At 41.4% G+C, this 24,227-nt stretch overlaps 2 protein-coding genes across 4 annotated transcripts in view; one reads left to right on the top strand and one right to left on the bottom strand.

Moving 5' to 3' along the window:
* ASNS (asparagine synthetase (glutamine-hydrolyzing)) overlaps positions 1–660 on the bottom strand; it is a 28,827-nt gene extending 28,167 nt beyond the window's left edge. The window contains exon 1 of the mRNA XM_075746113.1: positions 453–660. The gene's annotated coding sequence lies outside the window, so the exon portion shown is untranslated. The remainder of the gene's footprint in view (positions 1–452) is intronic.
* C1GALT1 (core 1 synthase, glycoprotein-N-acetylgalactosamine 3-beta-galactosyltransferase 1) lies at positions 115–16,276 on the top strand. Of its 3 annotated transcripts, XM_075746115.1 has the most exons (5): positions 917–1,055; positions 1,222–1,526; positions 6,922–7,161; positions 8,814–9,481; positions 11,718–16,276. In XM_075746115.1, exons 3-5 carry the CDS (start codon positions 6,939–6,941, stop codon positions 11,925–11,927), a joined length of 1,101 nt encoding a protein of 366 aa, XP_075602230.1. In that variant the 5' UTR covers positions 917–1,055; positions 1,222–1,526; positions 6,922–6,938; the 3' UTR covers positions 11,928–16,276. The 3 variants fall into 3 exon arrangements, with proteins under 3 accessions (XP_075602231.1, XP_075602229.1, XP_075602230.1); XM_075746116.1 differs by lacking the exons at positions 917–1,055; positions 1,222–1,526 and adding an exon at positions 115–244; XM_075746114.1 differs by lacking the exon at positions 1,222–1,526 and having other exon boundaries at positions 897–1,055.
* Positions 16,277–24,227: the final 7,951 nt, after the last annotated feature.

The raw sequence follows: 24,227 nt of genomic DNA, 5'->3' as shown, positions 1-24,227 counted from the left end.
GAGAGAAACGTCACAGATGTTAAAAAGGTAGGCAGCATTAGCACAGAGAGATAAGGAACGATTTCAGAGGACTCAGTTACCTAGCAACGTCCCTTGCAGTTGCCTAATGGTATTTTGGAAGTGCAGAAGCTCCAGACCGGCAGAAGTGAAGGGAATGAGAGGCTGGAAAGCAGCGGAGCTCCGCAGCCCGGCCTGAGCACACGATACAGCTGCTTCCAGGCAAGACCAGGCAGACAAGAGCAAGGTAACGCGATAAAAGGGTGGAGGGACAGCCCTGCCCAGGGCGTTTCTTTCCTAAAGGTGTCTGAAGAGGCAGGGAAGGAGGCCAAAATCCCTCACCACTTACCACCTTCAAGTGGTCAAGGGGAGGTGACGCTCGCTGCTCTCCCGTCTCTCCCTTGCCCTCGCATGCTCTCCCCTTTCCGCCCTGTGCCATTTTTTCACCCACACACCTCAAAGCCCTGATCAAGCTACCAAACGCGGCAGGCGAGCTGGCTCCCGCCCTCACACTGTAGCTCCAGCCCGGGGCACTCTCCTTCACCCACCGCCGCCGCGCAGGCGGCCTCCCCACACGGGAGGCCCGTGCTCTACTCGCGGCCCGACCCGACGACGTGGCAGCGCTGCCGGCGGACAAGCGGAGGGGGAAAAGAACGGACGGACTCCCGTCCCCGGGCGCCAGTGCCGCGCGGGGAGGCGGGCAGAGCGGTCGGAGAAGCCGCGGTCGGAGAAGCCGCGGTCCTCCCGCGCCCCCCAACGGCGGGAGCCGCGCACGCGCGAGAACACGAGGAGATGAGCAAGCTGCCACGCGGCTAGGATCGCCTAGCGGGCAAGGGTTAAATGCGCGTGCCAGGGCAGGCCACGCCCCCCCAGCGCTCACCACCCAATGACCAGGCGGCGGTGCGGTTCTGGTCCCGCCCCCGCTCCGGGGGTGCGCAGCGAGGGGTAGCGCGATGGTGCCGGCGGCAGAGAGGGGTGGCGGCCTTCCTTGCGCGCGGCCGACGGCTGCCTGCGGACCGCGCGGCTGAGCGCGCGCCGGGCTCCCGCCGGTTGACGAGGTGAGGGAGGGGGGGGCGGGCGGACGGACGGGCCGGGCCGGGCCGGGCCGGGCCGGGCCGGCTGCGGTGGCGAGCGGCGCTGAGGGGGCGGTGACGGGCCCCGGGCCGGGCCGGGCTGTTGGGGGGAGGCCGGCGGGCAGGCCCCTGAAGGTAGCGCCCCGTCTAGGGAGGCGACGTGAAGGAAGGTGCCTCCCTGCGGTGACGGGGCGGAGGAGGTGGCCGGGGCGGTGCGTATCACCCCGGCGGCGGCGAGAAGGGTGCCCGCAGGAGCCGCGGTTGCGAGGACAGCAGGTGCCTGGCTGCCGGCCTGGGAAGGAGAGGCTCGGAAGGAGGGGTCTTCTTGGAAGACAGCGAGTACTTCCGAGCCCCAACGGAGGGAGCAAGGTGCCTTCTGGAGGGGGGAGCTGCTCGCTGCTCCTTGTAACGGGGACTTCCTGGACTGACGTCGCGGTTCTCTTTAGTCAGAACTAGGTTAGTAGAGGTCTGGAAAGCCATGCTTTGGACATGGTAACTTGTTGCTAAAGTGTTTGGAATGAGGAAGGAGATTACCGAGATCTTTCTTCCCTCTCACCTGTGCAGTGGCTTGTTTAATGCTGTTATTGGCCACCTGTACCAGAATACCTTGCTTTTGTTGTCTGTGGTTTTGGATAAAACAACCAAGAGTTTTTGACAGAAAAAGTTCCTCTCTAAAGAAATGCTTACAGCATTAGATACTAAAAATCAAACAATTTGAAAGTAAAAAATATAATCTGTGCTTAGTTGATAGGAAACTGCAGCAGTTCACAGTAATCCTTGGTGCAGGCAACATTAACAGATGTACTATTTTGCATATAGCTTTGTTTTAGAAGCATATGAATATTTACATATAAAGCTTTTAGAAATAATGGGACTTAAGGTGAGCAGAAGACCTTTCTTGGACACTGCACAGCGAGCTATGTTTTCTACGTTTTGACTTTAATTATTCTGATGTGTTGCTTGACTGTTGAGGACATGGTAGTAGAGATCAATTTCATTGGTAATTATGCAGCTCTCAAAGGACATTTGCATTCTGTTTCATGCTGAGGCCTCAGAGCTTCCCCCTTACTTTGTAAGTAAGAGATACAAGGAAGAGCCAGCTGTGTGTGTTGGATAGCCATATTTCTCCCAGTTAATTTATCAAATCTTAAAGTGATTATGGAATGATGCTGGGAAAAACATAGATAAAAATATCTAGAGTTACGTCTCACATTCTGTAAATTTCAAAGTCTAAGATTTGGGGGTTTTTTTGTTGAATGTGTTTTCTCTTGGAACAAGTTCAAAAAGTTACATGGTCTGATTTTGCTTAAAAGTATTAATTTTAAAGGTGGTTGGGTTTTGGTTTTTTTGAGGGGTGGGGATGGGGCAAGCTCCAGTATCATATATTCCTGTTGCATTCCCCAAGTTTGCTTTGGCTTAGGAAGGTGGCCTTAACCCTTGTTGGAACAGCTAGCCGAGTGAGAACAGTATTTTAATGCGTTAAAAGGCTCATCACCAGGACCGCACAGAGGCACAGCAGGGTGAGGGGACCCCATTAATCTCATCAGAGGAAGCAGCCCCTGGTTCTGTCACTGGAGAGCCATCGGCCCCATTGCCCAGGTGTGACACGCATCAAGATACGTCAACAGAAAGGCTCTCTGGAACAGCTTACAAGATTGAGGGAGGTCACTGGCTACGGAATATGGGACGTATTATGGGATGCAGGAGAAGAGCATCTTGTGACTGTACAAATCTTATTAGGGGATGCTTAGGGGAGGGACTGAAGGGAGGGAAGAAGATGGTTTGAGGAAGAACAAGTGTGGGGAAAATAGAAGGATAAAGGGATTAAGGGCCTGGTCAATTGTAAACAAGTGGCTTGTTTGGCCATGCCCTGTGCCAGATTACCCACAGCCTGTCCTCTTTTCTCATTAAGCTCCATTTCTAACTGTTTTCCTGGATGAGGGGACTCTGCTATATTCATGTGTGCATACCGAGGTCTAAGTGCCGGCAACTGGGGTAATACCATAAGTTATAGGGACTTCTGCGTCTGGTGTGCCAGCAACTGGTGAAGCTGGAGTCAGTGACAGTCTAAATGCTAGCAACTGGAGTGGAGTAGCGCTCATTTGCATGTGTATCTCTGTGTGAGGCAACTGGAGACAAAAGGATCGAGGGCCAGTTACTGAGGTGACTGAATGTCTAAGGCCATATACTGGGTATGGAGCATGGTATGCCTGTGGGGGGCTGTGTGTGTGTGTATCTGGGTGAGGAGGTCTGAGGAGGTTGTACCAGCAACTGGAGTAGCGCTCTGGGGAAGCTGTGGATTCAGGGTTGGTTCCTGGATAGATAGAGTGTCTGAGGCCAGTTACTGGAGGGATCCACACTGTATGTATGTATATTTCCCATTAACGGACTTTTGTCCTGGTCAGCTAGGGAGAGGAGCAGCATAAGGCCAGACCATGTTTGTATTTGCACGAACGCTGTTTTTTAGCTGTGTGGATCTTAATCTATATGGTCAGCCATGTGTGTATGCATGTTCGTGTAGGCAAGTATGGGAGTACATCTTCAGTCTTGTCACTGGCTGGACCTGGGGACGTGGAGTTGCAACAGCCTTGTCTCCATTAGGCTGCCAGGTTCAGCAGCCCCTGACACAGAAAAAATACTTTTTCTGTAAGTTTGAAGATGCAGAAATGATTGACTCGCAAAACTTAAATTTGGAGGCAGACCTACAATGACTGTTAAGTTGTGGTAGAATTTTAAAACATTTGTTGGTGTGGTTGTGAATAGGGCTACCTGCATGAATTTCTAAATAGATATATTTGTTTAAGCTGCCATGACAGAGTAGTGGAGCATAAATTAAATTTAAACCTAGGCTTTTGTTGTAGGTGAATTTTTAAATAGTGTCTGGTTTTGAACTTAAGTAAAAATAGAAATAGGAATAAAAAATGGGGATCTTTTAGTGACCTGGTAGGTTTTGCACTTACCTTTTCCCTCTCTGTATGTCATAGAATCATAGCATCACGGTATGGTTTGGGTTGGAAGGAACCTTTGAAGGTCACCTAGTCCAGCTCCCTGCCATGAGCAGGGGCATCTTTCACTAGATCAGGTTGCTCAAAGCCTCATCCAGCCTGGCCTTAAATGTTTTGCATGTCTTGCCCCCGAATAAATCCCTGTATAGCAAAAAATGCCAACAAAGAGTCTGAGTGGGGATGGTTATCATAATAAGAACTGACCTTCCTTTTAGACGTTTTCTGGTTCTAGTCTAATGCTATAGCATTCAGTTATTTTTGCTGGCAAGTTAAAAGACTCTACTTATGTGAAATATCAAGATAATAGAAAGAATGAAGATTTCTGTCCTGTCCTGTTGTCCTGGAGTTTATAAATACGTGGATACCCTCACATGTATATAGTTGTCCAATCTGTTGATATAAAATTGATAGAAGCAGATTATTTTAGATTGAAAACTGTAACTAGAGGCATTTCGTATCAAATATGAAGTACTGCTTCAGCATCTGTCCCTGCCTGCTCCCAGAAATCCTCTTTGCTTGTGGAATACTGCCAAATCAACTTCTGTTTTCCAAATGTGATAAATGTGCTTTTTTCTCTTTTAACATTTCCAATACACATAAAGTTCTTTTTCTAAAGAATCTGATTTAACATAATTCCATAATTTAATAAACAGCGGTTATTTTCAAGTTATTTTCTGTTTTTTTCTCTCAAAGCAAGAGTAATTTTAACAGCTGTTAGAGCAGGTAACTGAAATTGTATGGCAAAGAGACACCTAATATTGAAAAGTAGAACAATGGAGACTTTTTCTTCTAGAAGATGCTGTAGCTATACTGTGTACATGGATGGATTTTTATTTTTTACCCCTTTTAATATGCTGAAGGAAGGCATTGTTTTATTCTGTCCCTTTCCCTTTGTGTATTGCAAATTTTGAGGGGTCTTTATGGTGATGGGGAAAGTGAAAACAAAAAAATAATAATTTAGGTACAGCGGATACTTTTCAGTATTTTTTTTTTTGGAAGGCACCTGATCTAAGTCCTGGTGTTTTCTTCCGAAGTTAGTGGCATATAAGACAATAGAAATAAAGCTGGAAATCAAGTTATTTTTTCAAGGCCTGAGTCACAAATGATAATGCAGTCAATCTTATACTTCAAGATGTGATGTCTAAAGGCAATCATTAGTCTTCACCAAGATGTAGTACTGAATTGAGGGAAGATGCTGTATGATTAAAAAATTGTATAATGTGCTTTTTCATATGAAAGAACTACAGCTCCTTATCAACCATAGTTATAATTATGTGAATTTGATAGAACCATTAAGTTTCTGGATTTTTATTTTGTGCTTCAAGTTGTGTTTCTAGTTTTCTTTCATTTTTTTAGCAGTGTGGAAAAAAAAGCATATCACGTTCGAGCTCCTTCACTCTCAAATTATCTAGATCTGCATGTGTGCAGTAAGTCTGATGATTTCTGAAAGTGCCAACCTAACAGTGTGCACACTTGCTTTCTGTCCTCTCTGCTTTCCCTTCAGGAGAGAGTTCAGAGAGAAAGCTGATATTTGGAGTGTGTGTTGCTGCAAAGTGATTCGTGCAGCTTGCTTGGGGACAGTCTTTTTTCCAATAGATTCTGCACAGCCAATGGGAGAAATGTGTGCAGGCTAAATGAGTTGTTTTGGTGGCTGCAGCTCTTTTCTGATCAATGGTTTTCATCGATGCTCTGTACATTCCGTAATTTTCTTTTTTTGGTTCCCTAACTAAATTGGGTTCTGCCCATTGACATCAAGAATGATCCTAATGGAGGGAACATCATCAACTTGTTTGTAAGGTTCTGGCTTGAATCCAGTATGTATTTAACAGTCAATGTTTTTGTAGTTTAGTCATGAGTTATTAGAAAATATCTCAACGCTTTGCAAAGATGAAAAGGTCTCAGGCCTCAACAGCCTGAAATTGGTTTGCAAATGTTTAATTCACACTTGACTTTATGCAGGCATAGATGCTGGTTTTGTTACATTTTATAAAAATGGCCAGCCAAGTCCTTTAAAGTTTTTGAGGAGCAAGAGTGTGGCTGAAGTGAAGGTTTTGTATTTATTACTGGAATACAAGATTTTTGATGTGTAGAAGAGGCCTTGAGGCTGATGCATTTTCTTCTCCTCTTCCTCCAAATGCCTTTAAAAAATTGAGTATTTCTGTATGAAAATTCAGATGTTATCTTATTCTTCCTTCTGGAAGTCTATCCTCAGTACTTCCTAAAAGTGGAAGGAAAACTGCTGTACTTTGAGCATAGATTTGCTTTTATGACTCTTCAAAATCTGCTTGTGTTTGACATCTGTTGAAGAATTCCTGTAATATACCTACTCTTGGAGTTTAAGTGCATCTCACGCCCATATTGTATCTTTACCTGTAGATTGCCTTTGATCACCATCTTTTAGCTTCGTAAAAGACTTAGGTATTACATTTTGAAGCACAGATTTCTTAGGATGAAGAGAACAAAGAAGTGAACGTATATTGCAATTTTATAATTAAGATATTGCACTTTAAATGTATACAAACTTGTATAATTAATGTATAAATATAATGGATGCTTTTGTATGTACAGTAGCTATGGTGATTTATGACTGTCCTTTATAATTTTAAGCTAAAGAATATACAGCAGGCCTTTTGCACTAAATTTATCAATGGTTGTACAGTTCTATATAAATATTTGCATTGTTCTTGTACTTAAACTTACATGCAAGGCTGGGGGAACTATATCTCAGCTAGAACTGAGATCTCTACTTCCAGAGATTTAGTCCTTGATTTCTTCCTGTAGTTTTAGATTTGATTTCTGTGTTAAGCAGCTTTAACCTTAAAGTATTTTTCATTTGGTTTTGACAGTGTATTACCTTCAGGAGATGGCCTCTTCTAAGTCTTTGATGAACCTTCTAACCTTCACTTTTGGATCAGCAATAGGATTTTTTGTATGCTATCTTCTGTTTAGCATTATACTAGAAGAACAGGTTAAGATCCAGCCTCATATCCTTCACAATGATCCACATGGTCAACACTCAGCAGATACCGATAACAACGAGCTGCAAGGACAAATGAATTTCAATGCAGACTCTGGACAGCATAAAGGTATTTTGTTAACGCCTCACTAATTACATAATATGCTTCCTTTTCACACATTGCTACACCAAGAATTTGTATGAATCCTTTTCTTTCGCTTTCCTCATGTTCAGGTTGCATCTAAATAACTTTGTTCTCCTGAGGTCTCCTGAATGGTGGTTTTCGTTGCTTACATTTTTATTACAGTAGTGATTTTTTTCCTTAGAGCCCAAGTGTTTGTCCAGCTTCTGTATCCAGACTTGTTTGGAGCAGGAACTTCTCAAATGAACTGCTGACATCAAATGATGGTTTTGCTAAGCAGATATATTTGCTAGCATTGTAGATGTGACTGAATGCTTTTTAGCTTTAAGAAGCTAATTTTGGACTACTTCTAACTTTTTAGCCTCTCAGCTAAAGCTGGAAAAAAAAATATCACTTTTTGACATGATTAGTAAAACTTGGAATTGAGGTGGACATTGTTTGCCAAACTGATTATGCAGCAGTCCAAACACAGATTGCTGTTCGCAGTCAAAACCAGAGAAATTCTGTTGCACTCTGATTTTTTTTATTTTTTGTTTTTTTTTTTTTTTCAAAGAAGGTAGACTTTCTAATATTTCAGGCATGCTTTTAAATTTGACATATCTCATTAAATGAGTTCATTCTAAATCCCAAACACAGATAGTGTCCGAGTTGGGACAGTTTGGATGAGAAAAAAATGCACTATAATGCATTTGCTGAAGATGTTAATAAGTAATTTGCTATTTAAACTACAAACTTTGTAAGACAAGTTTGTGAGTGTTTCACATGCAGTTAGAGAACATCTGATCTGTTGTTGCCCAAAGTGTAGGCAGGAATATTTTAGGACCAGTTATGCAGATCTCACTCTCCATGGAATATTCTTTTACATGAGTTAAAATCACTCTGTATGTATGAAGTGAAAATGTTTCTTTGAGCGAAATGAATGCTTTGGCAGCTTGGAAAACATCATATTACACACCTCACATAACTGTATCTGTTTATTCTCTTGGATTGTCTGCAAATGAAAACATTTTATCACAACAATAATACTAGTTTCATGGTATCCTAACTTATTTAATCTGATTTTTTTACAAATAATATTTAACTTGATTTGGTGATAAATTCTTTCTTTCTGGCTTATCATCTGCTTTTTCCTTCAAAAATATGTTGTTATTTTAGAAATATTTATTAGGTTCTGTTAGTTAACATGAATTATATATAAAACAGAGCTTATTAGCTTTTTGACCTTTCTGTGTTGTAATCATTATGTTCATTGTGAATGGTAAAAAATAGTCAGCTTTTTAATTTTCATTAGTCCTCCAGTACCATAAAGAAGTTGCTTCTGAACAGTTTTTATGTAGAAATCAAACTTTTCTAAAGCCACACTTCCCTGAACAGATACCCATTTTGATATGGCTCTTATGCTTGCCTTTATCCTGCGAAGATGAAGTAGCTTTAAGAATTTTAGTTTCTTGGTTTGGGGAGTCTTGTTTTCTTCCTAAACCTAACATTAATTTCATTAACTGGTACATTTGGAAGCAAGTGCCTCTTCTCTGTCTGCATGTCTTTTCTGATGTAGAAACAGAATGCCTGGGGGGAGGTTGCTCTTACATTCGTTTTGCAATCAAGTCTAATATTGTTTTGGAACTTTCCTCTTTTTTTAGATGAGAATAAAAATATTGCAGAGGGACTGTATCAGAAGGTGAAAATACTGTGTTGGGTCATGACTGGACCTCAAAATCTAGAAAAGAAAGCCAAGCATGTTAAGGCCACTTGGGCCCAACGTTGTAATAAAATACTTTTTATGAGCTCTGAGGAAAATAAAGACTTCCCCACTGTGGGGCTAGAAACCAAAGAAGGAAGGGACCAGCTGTACTGGAAGACTATTAAAGCTTTTCAGTATGTATATGACCATTATTTTGATGATGCCGATTGGTTTATGAAAGCAGATGATGATACATATGTTATATTGGACAATTTGAGATGGCTTCTTTCGAAATACAGTCCTGAACAACCAATATACTTTGGAAGAAGGTTTAAGCCTTATGTGAAACAGGGCTACATGAGTGGAGGAGCAGGATATGTTCTGAGCAAAGAAGCTCTGAAGAGATTTGTTGCTGCATTTAAAACGAACAAATGCTCTCACAGTTCCTCAATTGAAGACCTAGCACTAGGAAAATGCATGGAGATCATTAATGTGGAAGCAGGAGATTCTAGGGATACAAGTGGTAGAGAAACCTTTCATCCCTTTGTTCCAGAACATCACTTAATCAGAGGATACCTACCAAAAACATTCTGGTACTGGAATTATAATTATTATCCTGCTGTAGAGGTAAGTCCTTAGAAACCTGGTACCCATTTTATGAAGTATATCTTATGATGTGTATGAATGTGTATGATGTGTGAATTAGCAGTTGAATAGCAGCTCAATATGTTTTAGAAAAGAAGATTTTTTTTGTTGTTGTGATACACCTGTGTGTAGATTTGTTGAATACACTAGTCATCAACTAGAAGTTGATGCTAAGAACTTAATGTTCCAGAAGAGCTAGTGAATCTTAAATTATTGTTGCAGTTTTGCTATGTTCTGTGGACAGCAAAAAATGATGAAACCTTTATGATGTGTTTGGTTCTGTTTTGTTCCCTCATATCTCACACACAGTGTCCCTAGCTTCTCCTCCAGCCACCCAACTACCAGTGTGCAGTGAGAAGTGAGACCAGTGTGGTTCATTCCAGCCATGTGTGCTGACTGTACAGAGCTGGGTCAAGCAGTATGGCTTAGTTACAGTAAAGCCTACTGAAAGGGAAGGTGGCACTGATACACCTTTATCTTCTACCCAACAGCAAGCTTTGCATAAAACCTGTAGAAATAGAAGTAATTTTGAGACTTGCTCATGATTGTAGTTGGCTACCGTTGGCTAAGAGATTCCCAAGTTACTGGAGGGGCTGGTGGGTAATGGTATGTGTGACTGTACTGCCTGGTAGGTTTTTTCCCTTCAAATGGAAGCGCACTGCAATATACTTCCCTTATCACTGATAACTGTGTGCAATGTTGCCTGGCTTGAATGCTGGTAACTGCCCTGCCCTCCCCTAATTTTTTTATTGAAGGTTGTTAAAATGTACATGTAAGTGAATTCCATTGAAAAGATTACAGAAGAGCGAACGTTGCCTAGAAGTGAAATCAAAGCATTACCCAAACAAGGAAATATGATTAGATTTCCTTATGTAGTTGTATTGGACTCTTGTCTACCTTCTGTTGAAATGGAGGCAAGCACAAGAGCTAGCAAAGCTAATTTTTTAAAAATTTTTTTTGTTGTAGCAACAAAAATAGCATTTGCAAGCTGAAATGTTCTTACTGCAAGAACTTCAGATGATCATTTGTGTTCCACATCTGTAATCTCCAGTTTAAAAAAAAAAAAAAAAGGAGAGGGGGAAGGGAGCAGGACATTACTTAAAATTAAAGCGATCTGAAGGTATTCTGCATTGTAAACTTCGATGATCATATAATCTGTGATGTGGCTTCTTTTTTAGGATTATAATCTCACTTTTAAAGGTATTATTTTTCAGCAAGCTTTGAGATCAGCATAAGTGACCAAAATCAAGGATAGGATGTGGGATTTTTTTGCACATAAAGCTGGGGCGAAGAAAAAAGTCTAGTTCTTCAGTAGACTCTTTTCATTGTAAAGCATTCACTTTTATACTTGCATTCAGTGGCTGGAGCACTTCTGTAGCTTAAACCAGCTACGATACTGTATTTAGTGTGTCAGGATGCAGCAGCATTAGCTATGGTTGCAGTTCATGGGTGGCTGAGCTGTGGACAGTTACATCCATTAACTGATGCAGTGGTGGTGGGGATCCATAATGGGATATTTGATTCTGCCTTAGCATATTTGTGTTCAGATAGAAACTACTTCGTCTGGTATCAAAACCAAGCTATATTGGTCAAACTTTGTAAGTTTTGAAAGAGTAACAATTATGTAACAATTGTTCTGTCTCTTTACATGTTGAATCTTACTTCCAATTAGAGGCAGAATTTTAGCAGCTCTGCAATCAAATCTGATGACCCCCCCCCTTCCCCACCAAAAACCCTCACCCTGTCTTTTAAAATATATAATTGTGAACACACACGCATAGGTGTATGCGTGCACACACGTTTGGCTTGTATACTCTGGATGGATGCTGTCATGAGTAACAAGCATGTATTGCTTCATATATAAATGCAATACATTTAGACCTGCTTGCTACTTCTTGGTTTTGTTTAAACACCAACATAAAAAAAAAAAAGTATGGGAAAGGAAAAAAACCTCTGACATTAATGAGCGCAGCTAGTTTTTTCACTGGCTTGATTACAGAAGCAAAAGACTTTGTCCAACTTTATTTTTGAAAGATGTTTTCCAGGTATGTCTGATACATTTTACTTGCCTAACACTAAGTTTTGAAGTATATGAATGGCTGATGATAGTCAATTTCTTACCATGAAGTCAAATATTTGTTTGAATTCTTCCTGGATCTTTAATCCAGGGTGTGCTTTGCCATTCTTAATGATTGTTTTGACTTTTTTTGTATTTTAGGGTCCCGGATGCTGCTCCGATCTAGCAGTTTCATTCCACTACGTTGATTCCGTGACTATGTATCATTTGGAATATTTGATTTATCATCTCCGTCCATATGGGTATTTGTATCGGTACAATCCTGATTCAGCAAAGAATCCAGAAGAGCAAAGCAAAAACGAAGCACTGGAAGATAATCAAAAGCTAAAGCAAAAAATTTCTGAGAATTAATTGGACTTTGAAGAGAACAAAAAGAAGCCAGCACAATGAATAAGAGTCTCCTCAAACGCCTGCATGAAGCTTGTGGACTAAAATTAGTCACGGTGATTCTTATTTCAAAAACCACATTGGCAGTACTTCCTGTTACTGTCTGTGTACAACAGAGTCTGGTGCTGGCTCTGACTGTTTGGGATTGTGTGACCTTGCAGCCCTGCTCATGAAGATTTGGGGCCCTAAAGCTGTGAAATAGGAGGTTGTTCTGGTACACTAATATCTGGAAGAATTTGTATAAAAAACATAGTGGACGGGTTCAAAGATAATCATACAGTATTTCTGTTCCTTTTTCTGTTCTCCTCTATTTCCTTCCAGATGTTCTGTTAGGTCAGTTCTAATATCAGAAATTGGATGCTGCTCAGTCAAATTCTTCATAACGTCATTCTCTAGTATTCTCAATAACCTGAAGTTACTTTGTGTAACTTGCCCTATAAGGAAGGGAGAGGCACGAAAATAGAGTCTCAAGTCTGCTTTGCCTTAGCAGTAGACTGGTTATTATGAATAGGGAGAGATCCACCCAAAAGTTTAACCTGAATTGTTTCAGAAATTGAATTCACTGCTATGAATTACTTTTAAAATTTTTAAGTCTCTATTGTACAAAACAATACAAAGTTGGATCACTGCTGTTTTAGGGAGAAACCCAGAAATAGTTACTATTGGTTAAATTGCTGAGGTGGTGCAAGCTGCTAACATACTTGCCTGTGGCTTTTTTTTTTTTTTTTTTTTTTTTATTAACTTGCCCTCTTGGTTGAATGGATACAAAAATTCATCTCAGAATTTCTCAGCATTAGGTAGATACTTTTTTGAAATAGAAGTCTCTCTTCCATCACACCTTCCATATAAAACAGAAAGGATAGTATCTTAGCAAAGTTACAATGGCATTATAATGATTTGGTTTTAGCCAGTATTATAATTAGTTTGTTTCCATTTAATTTTCACATCACTGTACTTTGAGATTGTGGAGTTACCTTCTTCATTAAAATTTTACAGATAGAAACAAGTCCTATTTTAAAACTACAGCAAAGCTGATTTGGCTGCTTCTCTACACATTTAGTTTATTTGGCTAAAGTACTTAATTTTAATTTTCTGAACATTTTTTTTTCCTCCATTTTTCAAAATTTTGTCTATCTGCTTCTTGTTACCTTTATTCTGAAAACGTGTTAAATTATCCTCATTTCACTCTTTCTGAAGCTGAAGTATATAGTTATTCAGGTAAGCCAGCCTGAATGCGGGAATCTCTCAAAGTGCATTGACTTTCTCTACTACTTTATGAATATCTCTGCCTCTTAACTGAAAACACTTTCTTGATGTGGGACAAAAATAGGTGTTTTAATTACAGAAAAATTTTCAGAGGCCAAGCCTATGTTTTATATAGTTAACGTAAAACTTTATGATTTTTCTCTTTTTCAAATTGTGTGAATAGCAGTATGGGGGATGAGGTTAAGCTTGACATGTAGTGTGTTTTTATTCCACACTTGAACAAAAGTTTCTTCATCTTTTTATCACTTTTCACCTTCATCATATTGATGAACTTGGACATAACCTAATTACCTCCAGTCATTGTTTTGGAAAGGGCACATACTGGTAGCAGACAGCCTTATTTACTACTGCTGTCCTTCAGGATGTTCCTGAAAGAGGATGTTACCAGAAAGTACTGGAATTTTTTTTCCAAAGATAATTCTTGTACAGATTGGGGTTCTATCTGTTGTCCAACAGTAGAGAGTCATGACTTCCTTTCTGACCATTGTTCTGCAGCATGATGGCAATTACTGGTAGATCTTCATGGAGTTGAAGTATTACATGCATCTTCTCTGCCTGAGTATAGGCTGGGCTCGTATATGAAGTATTAGTTAAACGAATAGTTCCTGCAGGGTTAAATCGGTTTGTCTTTTATGAGCAAGACTGCCTCTGAAGTACTGAAGGGACACAAGCTTTATTTTATCTTAACTGAATTCAGTAAAAAAGTTATAACTGCACTTGTTTTAAAAAGGAAAAAGTCTCCAGTTTGCTGTAGTCAGAGGGATGCTTGTCCAGAGGAGAATGGATGGTGCCATGTTGAGAGGTGCTTCCTTCTGTGAGCTAAATGTTCATCCCCTGTGCAACACAAAATCATAATATTGTGAAATCCATATAGTATTGATAACTCCAGTGGCATTGTTCAAACATGCAATTAAAATTTTCTGGAATACTTAAGGAAGTTATAAAATGAAATCAAGATCCCAACTGATTCTCTTTGTAAATTCAGCCCAGTGTAGAAGATCTACTGAACTACTGTACTGTTCTGCTTTATTACTGCTTTCTTCCTCAGTTCATCTGTGGGGATTTAAAGATTTTCTTCCACAACAGGCGGAACTAATCCTGCATATTTTCTGCAGATTTGTGTCCTACGTCTACCCAGTGAAGTCACATCATTTCCTCTGCATGTTCCTTACTATCCGGACTATCCTGGTTTTGGGTTTTCAATTTCATTGTGCATAAGTCTCAGGTGGACAAGAGGAAGCAGGTAGTGAGATATTTGAGCTCCACACAGGTCAGTTGCTGAGGTGGCAAGTCAAACCAGCCCCTGCTGAGCTCAAGGTGAAGCCTTTTCTCAGCAGCAGTTCTAATTCTTCTCTGCTGCCCAGCTGTGGCTGGTGGGTTTAGCAGAGTGGGACAGGGATGCCCCTTTCCACAAAACATGCAGGACCTCAGAGGGAACGGAGAAACAAAGGAACAAGTTGGTTCCTTGAGGGAATAAGGCAAAGAGCACACTACCTTGTGATAAATGGATGGCCTGTCTGGAGAAACAAGAGTAGCCTTTTCTTCAAACATCCATTCTTGCTTTGTTTTAAAGTGTCCTTACTCTTAGGCCTCTGAATCTACTTCTTTTGCCTTTCTAACAGCATTGCAAAGATTTTTATTCTTTTTTCTTTTCAGACAAGCTAGAAAAGTATTGGGGTTTATATTCTGTGATTGTAACAGAGAATTGGTTTTCTGTGTTGAATTGCATTGCCATAACAATGAGTTGATACCTCTGAAATAATTGGTTCGTATCTCACTCTCTTCAAAAGCTTCAGTACTCATGGTGGGAATGTGAACAGTTAGTATAATTTTCATGTACAATATTACACTACTATTAGTATTTTTTTATTTCACTCTCAAGTCTTTGTGATTTGAGAAAGTCTTTATTGAGTTGGAGTATTTCTGCAGCCCAAGGAGGCTACTGTACTTCAGGTGGATTGACCTGAAGCACAGCAACACAGGCTCGCTTTAGGCTGTACCGGTTATTGCTCTGTGGTTTGGTTTTGTTTCTAAAAGAGGTTTCTTAATTTTATAAAACCTGAAAGCTTTCATTGGCATTATAGTGATTTAAATGATCCATCTGAAAATTTTGAACTAGTTTTATTGAAATTACTAGGCAGCAGGTGTTTGCAGTTGGATGTGGGAATGCCACTTAGCGTCACAGAGTAACATTTAACCTTGTGTTAAGTGGGTTTTAGTTCAGAAGGAATGAGAATGCCAAGAAGTTACTTTCCAATCACTGTTCTTAATCAGAGGATAGTATTAATCTTTGTTTGCAGAAAAAGACCAGTTTTAATCTTCTTTCATTCCCAATTAATTTTTGCTCTCTATATTGGTCTTATTTAAGAGGTTAAATGCTGGTGCCATTAGCACCATGTCTCATTTTGCAGAAGCTTTTTTCCCAGTACCTTTTGCCTTTAAGGACACTTTCTTTTGCTTTGCTGGGGGTATATATTAAAAATCACTTTTTCTTCACATGTTACCATTTGTTCTATTATGCTTCCAGGGGTATAAATTTTGGTGAGTAGCTGGTAGACCTCTTACAAACAGTTTACGATCTGAGCAGGGTGTTTTATCTTTGTACGACAGAAAAGTGCGAGTTATTTCTCTGATGTACCTGCTACTGATGTTGATAGTGCACGCACAGATGAAAATAGATCCCTCAATACAGGACCACTTGGAAAGGGAATTTTTGTCCTTTTTCTGTCAAGAAGAACTTCTGTGGAACTCCAAAAGTGTAATTTGCTTTGTTTTACCGTATTGTATTTAAAATACACCACAAATGTTATTAATACTCTAAAAGAATTGAATATTGCTGCTGGACAGTATGCTTCACTTAAAACCTGTGAATGTTTCACTTTGCAATTATAGGTAGTCGTGTCCCTAATGGCAGGTGTAAGTTGGTGACTTGTCTGGAATGATCACCATATGGATTTATTTCTTAAATACCTTCTTTGAAGTGCCTTTGACCAATTTTTAGCATCAAAATTAAGTTGAGAATTGAATAAATAAAATAAGTTATCTCATACACAGTCCATGTTTCTCTTCATTTACCCCCCTGTGTGCTAGTAGTGTAGCATAGCAGCACAACTTAGACTAATAAAAACACTGATACTTTTTTTTCTTGAGTGGGACAGGAAAGTCAAAATGCTTCTCATGCTTGCTGTTTTCTGTTGTTATATTTATGCTGTGAACAAATAGCAGGCTACCTTGAAAACAAAGATGGTGGGGGTTTTAAGTGTAAAATTAATCATAAGTGCTATTACTAGAGTCACGTACGCAGGCTGTCGTTTCTGCATTGTCCTGATTTTTCTGTGTCTCCATCTTGTGACAGAGTCATGAGTGAAGGATTTATTTGAGTGCATCTCTTCTGAAAAACAAAAACCACAAAAAACCTCCCACAAAACCAAAAAGCCCCAAACCTGTTAAGACTTAAATGTTGTACTTTCTTACCCATCTTTATGCTATTCCTGGAGAACAATATTCAGCAGTAAAGAAGATTCCACTTGCGCAGATGGGCAGCGTCTTCACGAGGAAATGGTGGTGGTTGGATGTGGCAGACACCAGGCAGGGTACAGCTGTGTTTCATGACCTTACCTACTGCAATAGATGCTGCTGGTACTGTTAACCTGGATTAATTAACTCTTTCATTGCTTTTGACTGGAGTGCAAGCATGTCTGCAAAGTGCTGGAAGTGTGTGACAACCAATTTAACTGTGCTCAAAAGCCAGAATATTTTAGCTGAAGGACAGCAGCCAGTTGAACAGACTATAAAAATTCCTCTCTGAAGTTTCCGGCATAAGTTATGCTTTTATGTGACGCTCCTGTAACTTTCGGCTGTCGGGATCAAACTTGATCCAGCAAATTGCAGGGCAATGCGAGTACTGGAGCAGAACAAAAACTACAGCTACTACTCTGGAGAAGAACTGTAAGTTTGGGGTTGCTTTGCTTGCCTTTTTTTTTTTTTTTTTTTAAAAAATGTGTAACGGACTCTGTGTATTTGATTACCCAAAGTTGTAGACACAAGTGAAATATCATTAAATGAAGTTAAGCTCTCATAACTGGCTCGCTTACAGAAAGCTTCACTGGCTCAAGGGGATTTCCCTATGGTTCTCTCTGCACTAGGGTGGACCAAAAAGAAATTTAAGTAAATATCTTACACCCAGGAACTGCTAAGGTTGCTCTAAGCTGCGAGGAAGGTAAGCCTGCATATTGCTGGTTCCAGCTCTCACCGCAAAAAGTTTAGCTGTCTTTCCTCATTTTTTGACAATTTTTACTGGAGCGAGGCCCTTCCATGGGTTCTAGAAATCTGATAGAGATGTAGTCCGACGGCTGTGTGAGGAGTGAGAAAATCAGAGCCTTGCAGTGAGTGTCTTCATTGTTCCTCATGCACAGTAGTTAAAGATGGGCGTGGGAAGCAGCTGGGTCATGGCATCTCGCTTCCAGGCGATAGGGTGGTATTTGGCATTTAGAAAGGAAAAGTGGTTATTTAATTGAGAAATACAGCCTGAGCTCTGCGTTTTTTTCAGCTAAGATAAATTCCTGCAAGACTGCTTAAAGTGCCAATAAAAATAAATTGTAGAGATGCTCTCAACACTGATTAGTCAGCAAAACGTGGCAGGGAGACTACTCCTAAGTGTGCTTTTGTTAATGCTGGCCTTCAGGTTTGATGTGGCTTTGAGGCACGACCCACGTGTTTTCATTTTAACTCTTCTTTCCAGACTCCCTCACTGCCCTGTTCCATGTGTGTCGCACTCCTCTGTGGTGGTGAAGCTACAGGCCATGAAGTACAGTCCCTTCTTTCCTTCTTCCCCCACCAAATGCTCTTTGGTAAGCTTTGTTTTATTCAGGGAAGGTTGAAGCCTCGGGTGCTGGAGTCTGCACGGGTGCTGACCAACACCTCACAGCCCAGTGTCCCCATTCCACTTGGGGCTTCTCTGGCATGTTAGACAGTTCTTGGGATGAGAAATTGTTGCTTCTGTTGCATTCAAGGTGTTACCTTCTTTGGAGCTGTGATTTGTCTTTTAAACAGATTCCCATCTTTCGCCCCCTCCTTCCTTTCCCGTTTTTCATCTTCCTGTCCATAGTTTCACCTTCTGCTCTGCAAAGTGCTTTTTGAGGAGTATGTCGTACTGGAGGATCACTCTCATTTTCACGTTCCCAAGTGTCTGTGCATCCCTTCAGGGCTGTCTGTGAAGCATAATGCTGCCTTCAGTAAAGTTGCTTACAACATGTTTTAAAATCAACCTAAACAAGTCACTACCAAAGCCAGAGTTGGAACCATGAATTTTCCAACTGTCCACTGAGTGTTGCTACAGTCACAATCTTATTTTTCACTTTTGCACAGAGGTGAACAGTCTCTCACCAGGCTGAGTGGCAATAGAGTTGCAAATTTAGATCTGAATAGAGATGGGAGTTTCACAGGAATGTTTATTAAATAAAAAGTTGATGTGAGCAGCTTGCTTATTTCTTTTCATTGAAACTCTAAACCTTTGCTTGAGTAGGAACACGAGTTTGCAGTATTGTTCTTCAGTTGTACAAGACGAAACTATGGCGCATGTGAACCCATCGCTTCGGCATCTTCAAGTCAAAAAGGCTGGTTTGCTTCTTTGAATTTCTAACCTGTCTTCCAGGTTAGACTCCTTGCCCTCTTTTGATTTCTTTCCCCTCCTAGGATAAAATCCTAACCCACTGCAAGAAAAGGAGCTTTGTCAGTAACTTCAGTCACCTGAGGAACCAGATCAGCTTCCTCCTCCTCCTGCTGCTTCCTGGCTCCACCCTGAGCTTTCAGTGATCCCCAGCAGCTCTGGATCCTGCATGGTCCCAGGTAGTCAAGGGCTTGACTCTTGCTCCTCTAAGAACCGATCAGAAAGACTTAGAAATTAATGTGCATTAGTACCCTGCACCTTTAAAACCTTGGATTATGATTTTTATTTTTTCTTTCAGTGTCCCACGTGAATTCTAACCTAGGAATCACCCGAATGTTGTGCTGTTAAGTGTTGTCTTCCTGCTCCCTGCCTCTGGAGATGGAGAGCATAATGTTTAAGACAAATGTTAATTTAGGGCCAAATCCCGTGTACTTGGTAGAAATCAAAACAAATAGATGTCTCTGCAATTATTTTTTCAATGAATTTCGTCTCCAAACTCCTAGTAAATTTGGGAGTATGACGACATTGTTAAATGTCTGTTCTCTGGCTATTCTATTGTAAGTGGAGGAGGTGGCTATAAACTGGAGCCCATATCCTTCCTAGATGTGTACCCCAGGTGAGCACCCCCCAGGGTTTAAACATAGTAGGAAAATCCCTCCTGAGGGTCTGAAATTTTCCCGGCACAGAAGAGTGCTTTACCAGTACCAGTGGTGCGAGCATTTACCCTTGAAAACAGCGGTTTCACATTTTCCAATGTGGATTCTGTTGAAATCGTAGCTGAAACACGATTGGTGTTTCAAGGACAGGTAGGGTAATTGTGTCTAAAACCAATTTTCAAACTCTATTTAGAAAAGCAAGCTCTCCTGTTCAGAAGCTGGCAGTGCTTCAACGGGAACAATGAAGCCTTTGTTCCGATTTGTCAGTGTTACCCCGTTTTTTAGCAGAGAATAGGTGGTGTCTGTTTACCCAGACTAGAACATTATTTGTGAGGCTAACTCAGAGCATCCTGCTTTTAAAGCATTTCCCTGTCAGCTAGCTCGGGCTTTATGAGCTTTATCTTTGTCAGCTTCCAAAGCTGCATTTTCGTGCATCTTGTTCAGACTCGTTTGAGTAAATGTTACTCAAAATGCATTGGACTTCTTCATTTTAGGTAAGCTTTGTGATCTCTGAGTGTAGAAGTTGTTTTATCAAATGTAGACCTGAATGTTCACAAATTCACACCAATCCCAGTGGGAAAAGTCTCATGCATCAGGTGTATCTTCATGCTTTAAAACCATTATCACAAAAGTAGCATTTGGGTCTTATTAATCACTGTACAACTACTACTACTTTCTCCAGGACAATGAGTTTGATTCACAAACCCTCTATTATTTTATATAATCCTATTGTAATTGCAGAAAAATGCCACTGTAAATGCAGTTAGGTCAGTCCACTTCTTGTTCAAGGCGCTTTCAGCGATACCAACTGAAAACCAATCCCTCATAGATGCATGGTGGCTCAGCTTATAGATGTGCGGTGGCTCTCTGGTTTGATCTAGTCTTTGCCATGCTGATCAGTCCTGCAGCAAAGAGTTTCAGTATTGCCCAATTTTTATTTTTTTTTCTGGGAGGAGGAGGAGTCCAAGTTGTGGATTTTGTGTGTATTTTCAACAATGTTTTCTAAAAGATCCATACATACTGGAGGCAAGCTGCCACCCTGAACGCACCATCCTTGTGAGCCTCAAAGAAGTAGAGGGAGCGTGAGGTACTCTTACATGTAGCATCTGGGAATTTTACTCCCAACATCACTGTAAAATGAGGAAACTGTTACAAATGTTGAAGACCATGAAAAAAATGAAAGTGTGGCTGGAAAAAGGATATATTTACTGTGTCCTAGTAGCTAAATGTATTTGTGGGCTAGATATCTGGGCCCAGGAGGGAGCGAGAAAATCCTTGCAGCACATAAAACCCAAAAATGTTGGCTGGTCCCATGGCTTTTGCAATTAAACAAAGGTTAATTACATACATTCAGCTGGACCACCTGATATTTTGACTTCTCAACATATAATTGTGTACTGTGGAGGTAGCATCTCTAAGGCGAGCATAAGGAAAGAAAACGCTAGCATGAGGAATGTGGATGTCCCATGCTAATAGATCAATCAGTAGCAGTAGAGACATTCTAACATGACTGAAGAGAGGACAAACCCTTTTGATTTTATACTTTTGTATTATGCTGCTGCCTGGATTGCTGAACTCCAGCATCTGTTTCAGCTGGACCATCTCATCCAGGGAACACCTTCACGACAGGGTTTCCGTGCACAGCTGCAACACTTTGTACTTCCTGCAGCCGGGCAGCACCTTCGCTATTTAATACCTGCCCAGGCCTTTCCGTCTGACTGCCCTGAGTGCCCTCAGGAGCTTTGGGCTGTTCAAGATGGTCAGGTTTGAGGATGAGGCTCACTTTCCTAAGATATTTGCCTGTATGCAGGAGTGTAGAGGCTTGAGTAACCCAATCTGACCTTGTAATTGACTCCTTTGAACGGGAATCCCAGATGGACTAGATGACTTCTGTGATCTTTTTCCTACAATCCTAAAATGTGTTGTCAGCTTTGTAGGGAGATGTTTTGGCACCTGCATGTTCTCCCTTCAGCTCCTCCAGGTCCTGCTGGTCCCTGCTGCTGCTTTGCAGTCGGGTCCCTTCCTCAGGCCGGAGAGCCCCTGCCTGACCGCCGGCAGGGCTGCATCCTGCCCATCTCATCCTTTGTACGTTTTCCCTTTCTCCCTTTCCTTCCAGAGGAACAGCGGTACTGTGGAAGTTCTGCTTATCATTCTGAGTAGTACGACACAAAACATCTCTTTTATGCCCTGTTTTATTGAAGGGTAGTTAGACTAATCTGTTTCATCTCAATGCTAATGTATACTATTTCCACCACGTGGGGAAGGGACTGTTCTGCTGCATCATGTAAGTGACTAACTACAGGTTGAGTTTGCTCTCCTTCCAGCGTTGTACCCTGGTTAATGCACACTGGGGCTGATGGGTGTAAAGGTTCCCTTCTCTCGCTGTTCCTGTACAGTAGTTGTGCCTGTTGCTCGCTGAACTCAGAGATCACGTTTCCTTGGTATGCAGAGCTAGAAGGTTAACTCTGGTATTGGCACAGTTCCTTTCTCTGTTGCAAAAGCTTCCAATTTCTGATAGCCAGCAGGTAGCTGCTATTAAAAACACCATAAAAATGATTATAGGCAATGTGAGAACAGGATCCAAAACGTTTTTTCCCACATGGAAATAATAAAGGGAGGGCCTGGGCTGCCTGCAGCACCTGTGCCTAGCTTAGGCCCAGTGCTTAAGAATTACTTCTTGTAATTCTTACAAAGAAAATACATAAAGAACAGGAAATAAATGCAACAAGGCAGGAAACACTTTCCCTTGATGTTCAGCTCAGCGTTACGCTGATATTTAGCGTTTCACTGCTGTTTCACAAATACATCTGTTCCATGTTAGAGAGGAAAGCACAATTAAGGAAACTCAGCCAGTATCCAAAAACTTTACACCAAGACTCCCAGGAGGAAATGCCCAAATGCTCACCACCCTATGATAACCAGCTGGCAAGTCGAGTGTCTGAGAACAGGTGGAGATGGAGACCAAGGTCTGGTACTAACGTGTCCTGAGTGTGAAAGGTCAGTGTGCACCTGAGAGTGAGAATGATCCTGATGCGGTGGTTGGAATGAGGTTGATATCACAAACAACTTCTAGATCTGATGTTAATGCTGCCCTCTCCCATTGCTGCTCTTTCGGAAGCTGGAAGTGGCACATTACAGGACATGATGCTACAGAAAACGGTGTAAGACACATAAAAGTAAAAATATTTCCCTATGCAAAGTATATAAATTAAAAAAAAAAAAGAAGAATTTAGTGAAATGATGTTCCCAGACTGAAGCCTTGTTCTCTGAGCTGTAACATGAGAAAGCCTGACAGAGTGTGTTGCGGCACTGCTAGTCTGAGCTGACCGGAGGGGTTAGGGCGGTAGTTCAGCTTGTACCCCAGGTTGTATCCAGGAGGGGTCGTGCTGGGCGCATCGAGGCACCGTCCAGAAGCAGAGAGCAAAGTCTTTACTTCTGTCTCGGACATCCTGCACCTCCCTGCACGCCAGCTCACGAGCTCTGGAGCCCTTAACCTCAGGTCACCAGGATGAGTAATCTAGGTCAGAGTAGAGGCTGCTCCTGTGTAATAGCTTCACTTCCAGCATGACACGTTCTCCGCCTGGCTTGGTACTGGAGATGTGGCTTGGGGCCAGGGACTCGCCATTACTGCCGCTGCTATTCCACTGAGCCCTGACTTCCTTGCGTGCTTCCAGAAGGTGCTCCTAGGCTTGACCTTTATTGCTAGATGTAAATTTGCTATATTCAGCAGTATTGCAATGCTTAAGGGTGAAATGGGGGGCTGCAAGGGGATCCATGATGTGATTATGGGGTGTGTTGCTCTTTGGCTTTCATACGGTGTGCGGTACAGGGCATAAGGCCCTTTTTATTGCTGTGTTCCTGCTTCAGTGTAAATATCTGGTAAGACTTGTCCTTGCCACGCTCAATATCTGGTTTGCTCAACATCCTGTTTACACACTGTTCAGTTTAAATATCGGTCGTAAGAGAAGTTATAAATTTGTCAAAGAGGCTGAGGAGCATGAAGTAGCTACGGTGGCCAGTAGAAAATACAATTTCGTGAGATGAATTAAGAGATGATTTAAAAGTCCTCAACCAGCTACTGCTGCTGAGCTGAGTTTTGGAAGTTGTTACTTCAATATGACTTGTAAAAACCTGTTGACATCTTGCCATGTTTGTTTAATAGACGCATTTTGTTGTTTTCCTCCTGGTGGCACTGTAGGATAAAGCTGTGGTCACTGGGCCCTGTACTGCAGCTGCAGCATTTAAGGTGCTGGGATTTCTTCTCGCTGACATGACAAGTTCTGGAATGCTTGTCCTGGGCACCAGTACAACATCCTTACTCCACGTTAACCTAAATTACTGATGTGGACTTCGACTTACTTAAGGGAACTTCTGTTGGGTTTTTCTCTTCTCAAAGAAGAAAGTTTCAACCGGCTTATGAATTATAAACTAATCTAGTGCATCACCGAGCGTGCAAAAAAAAGGTCAAAAAACCTGGCATATGACTACTAAATTCTCAAGGATCCTGCTGAAAGAACGGTTTTCACTCACACAAGTTCCCCTGTATGCTCTAGAATACCCTGCAAGAACTGGACTTTTGGTTGACTATATTGTATGGTTCATTCAGAACAAAAATTGAAGATTTCTACTTGCAAATGCGATATTGCCTTCAGGCAGGGCACATTTCTGCCTCCA

This window comes from Balearica regulorum, chromosome 2, assembly GCF_011004875.1.
Source record: "Balearica regulorum gibbericeps isolate bBalReg1 chromosome 2, bBalReg1.pri, whole genome shotgun sequence".
Lineage (NCBI taxonomy): Eukaryota > Metazoa > Chordata > Aves > Gruiformes > Gruidae > Balearica > Balearica regulorum.
Note: the sequence above shows the minus strand (reverse complement) of the source record. Positions and strands in the feature narration are given on the sequence as shown.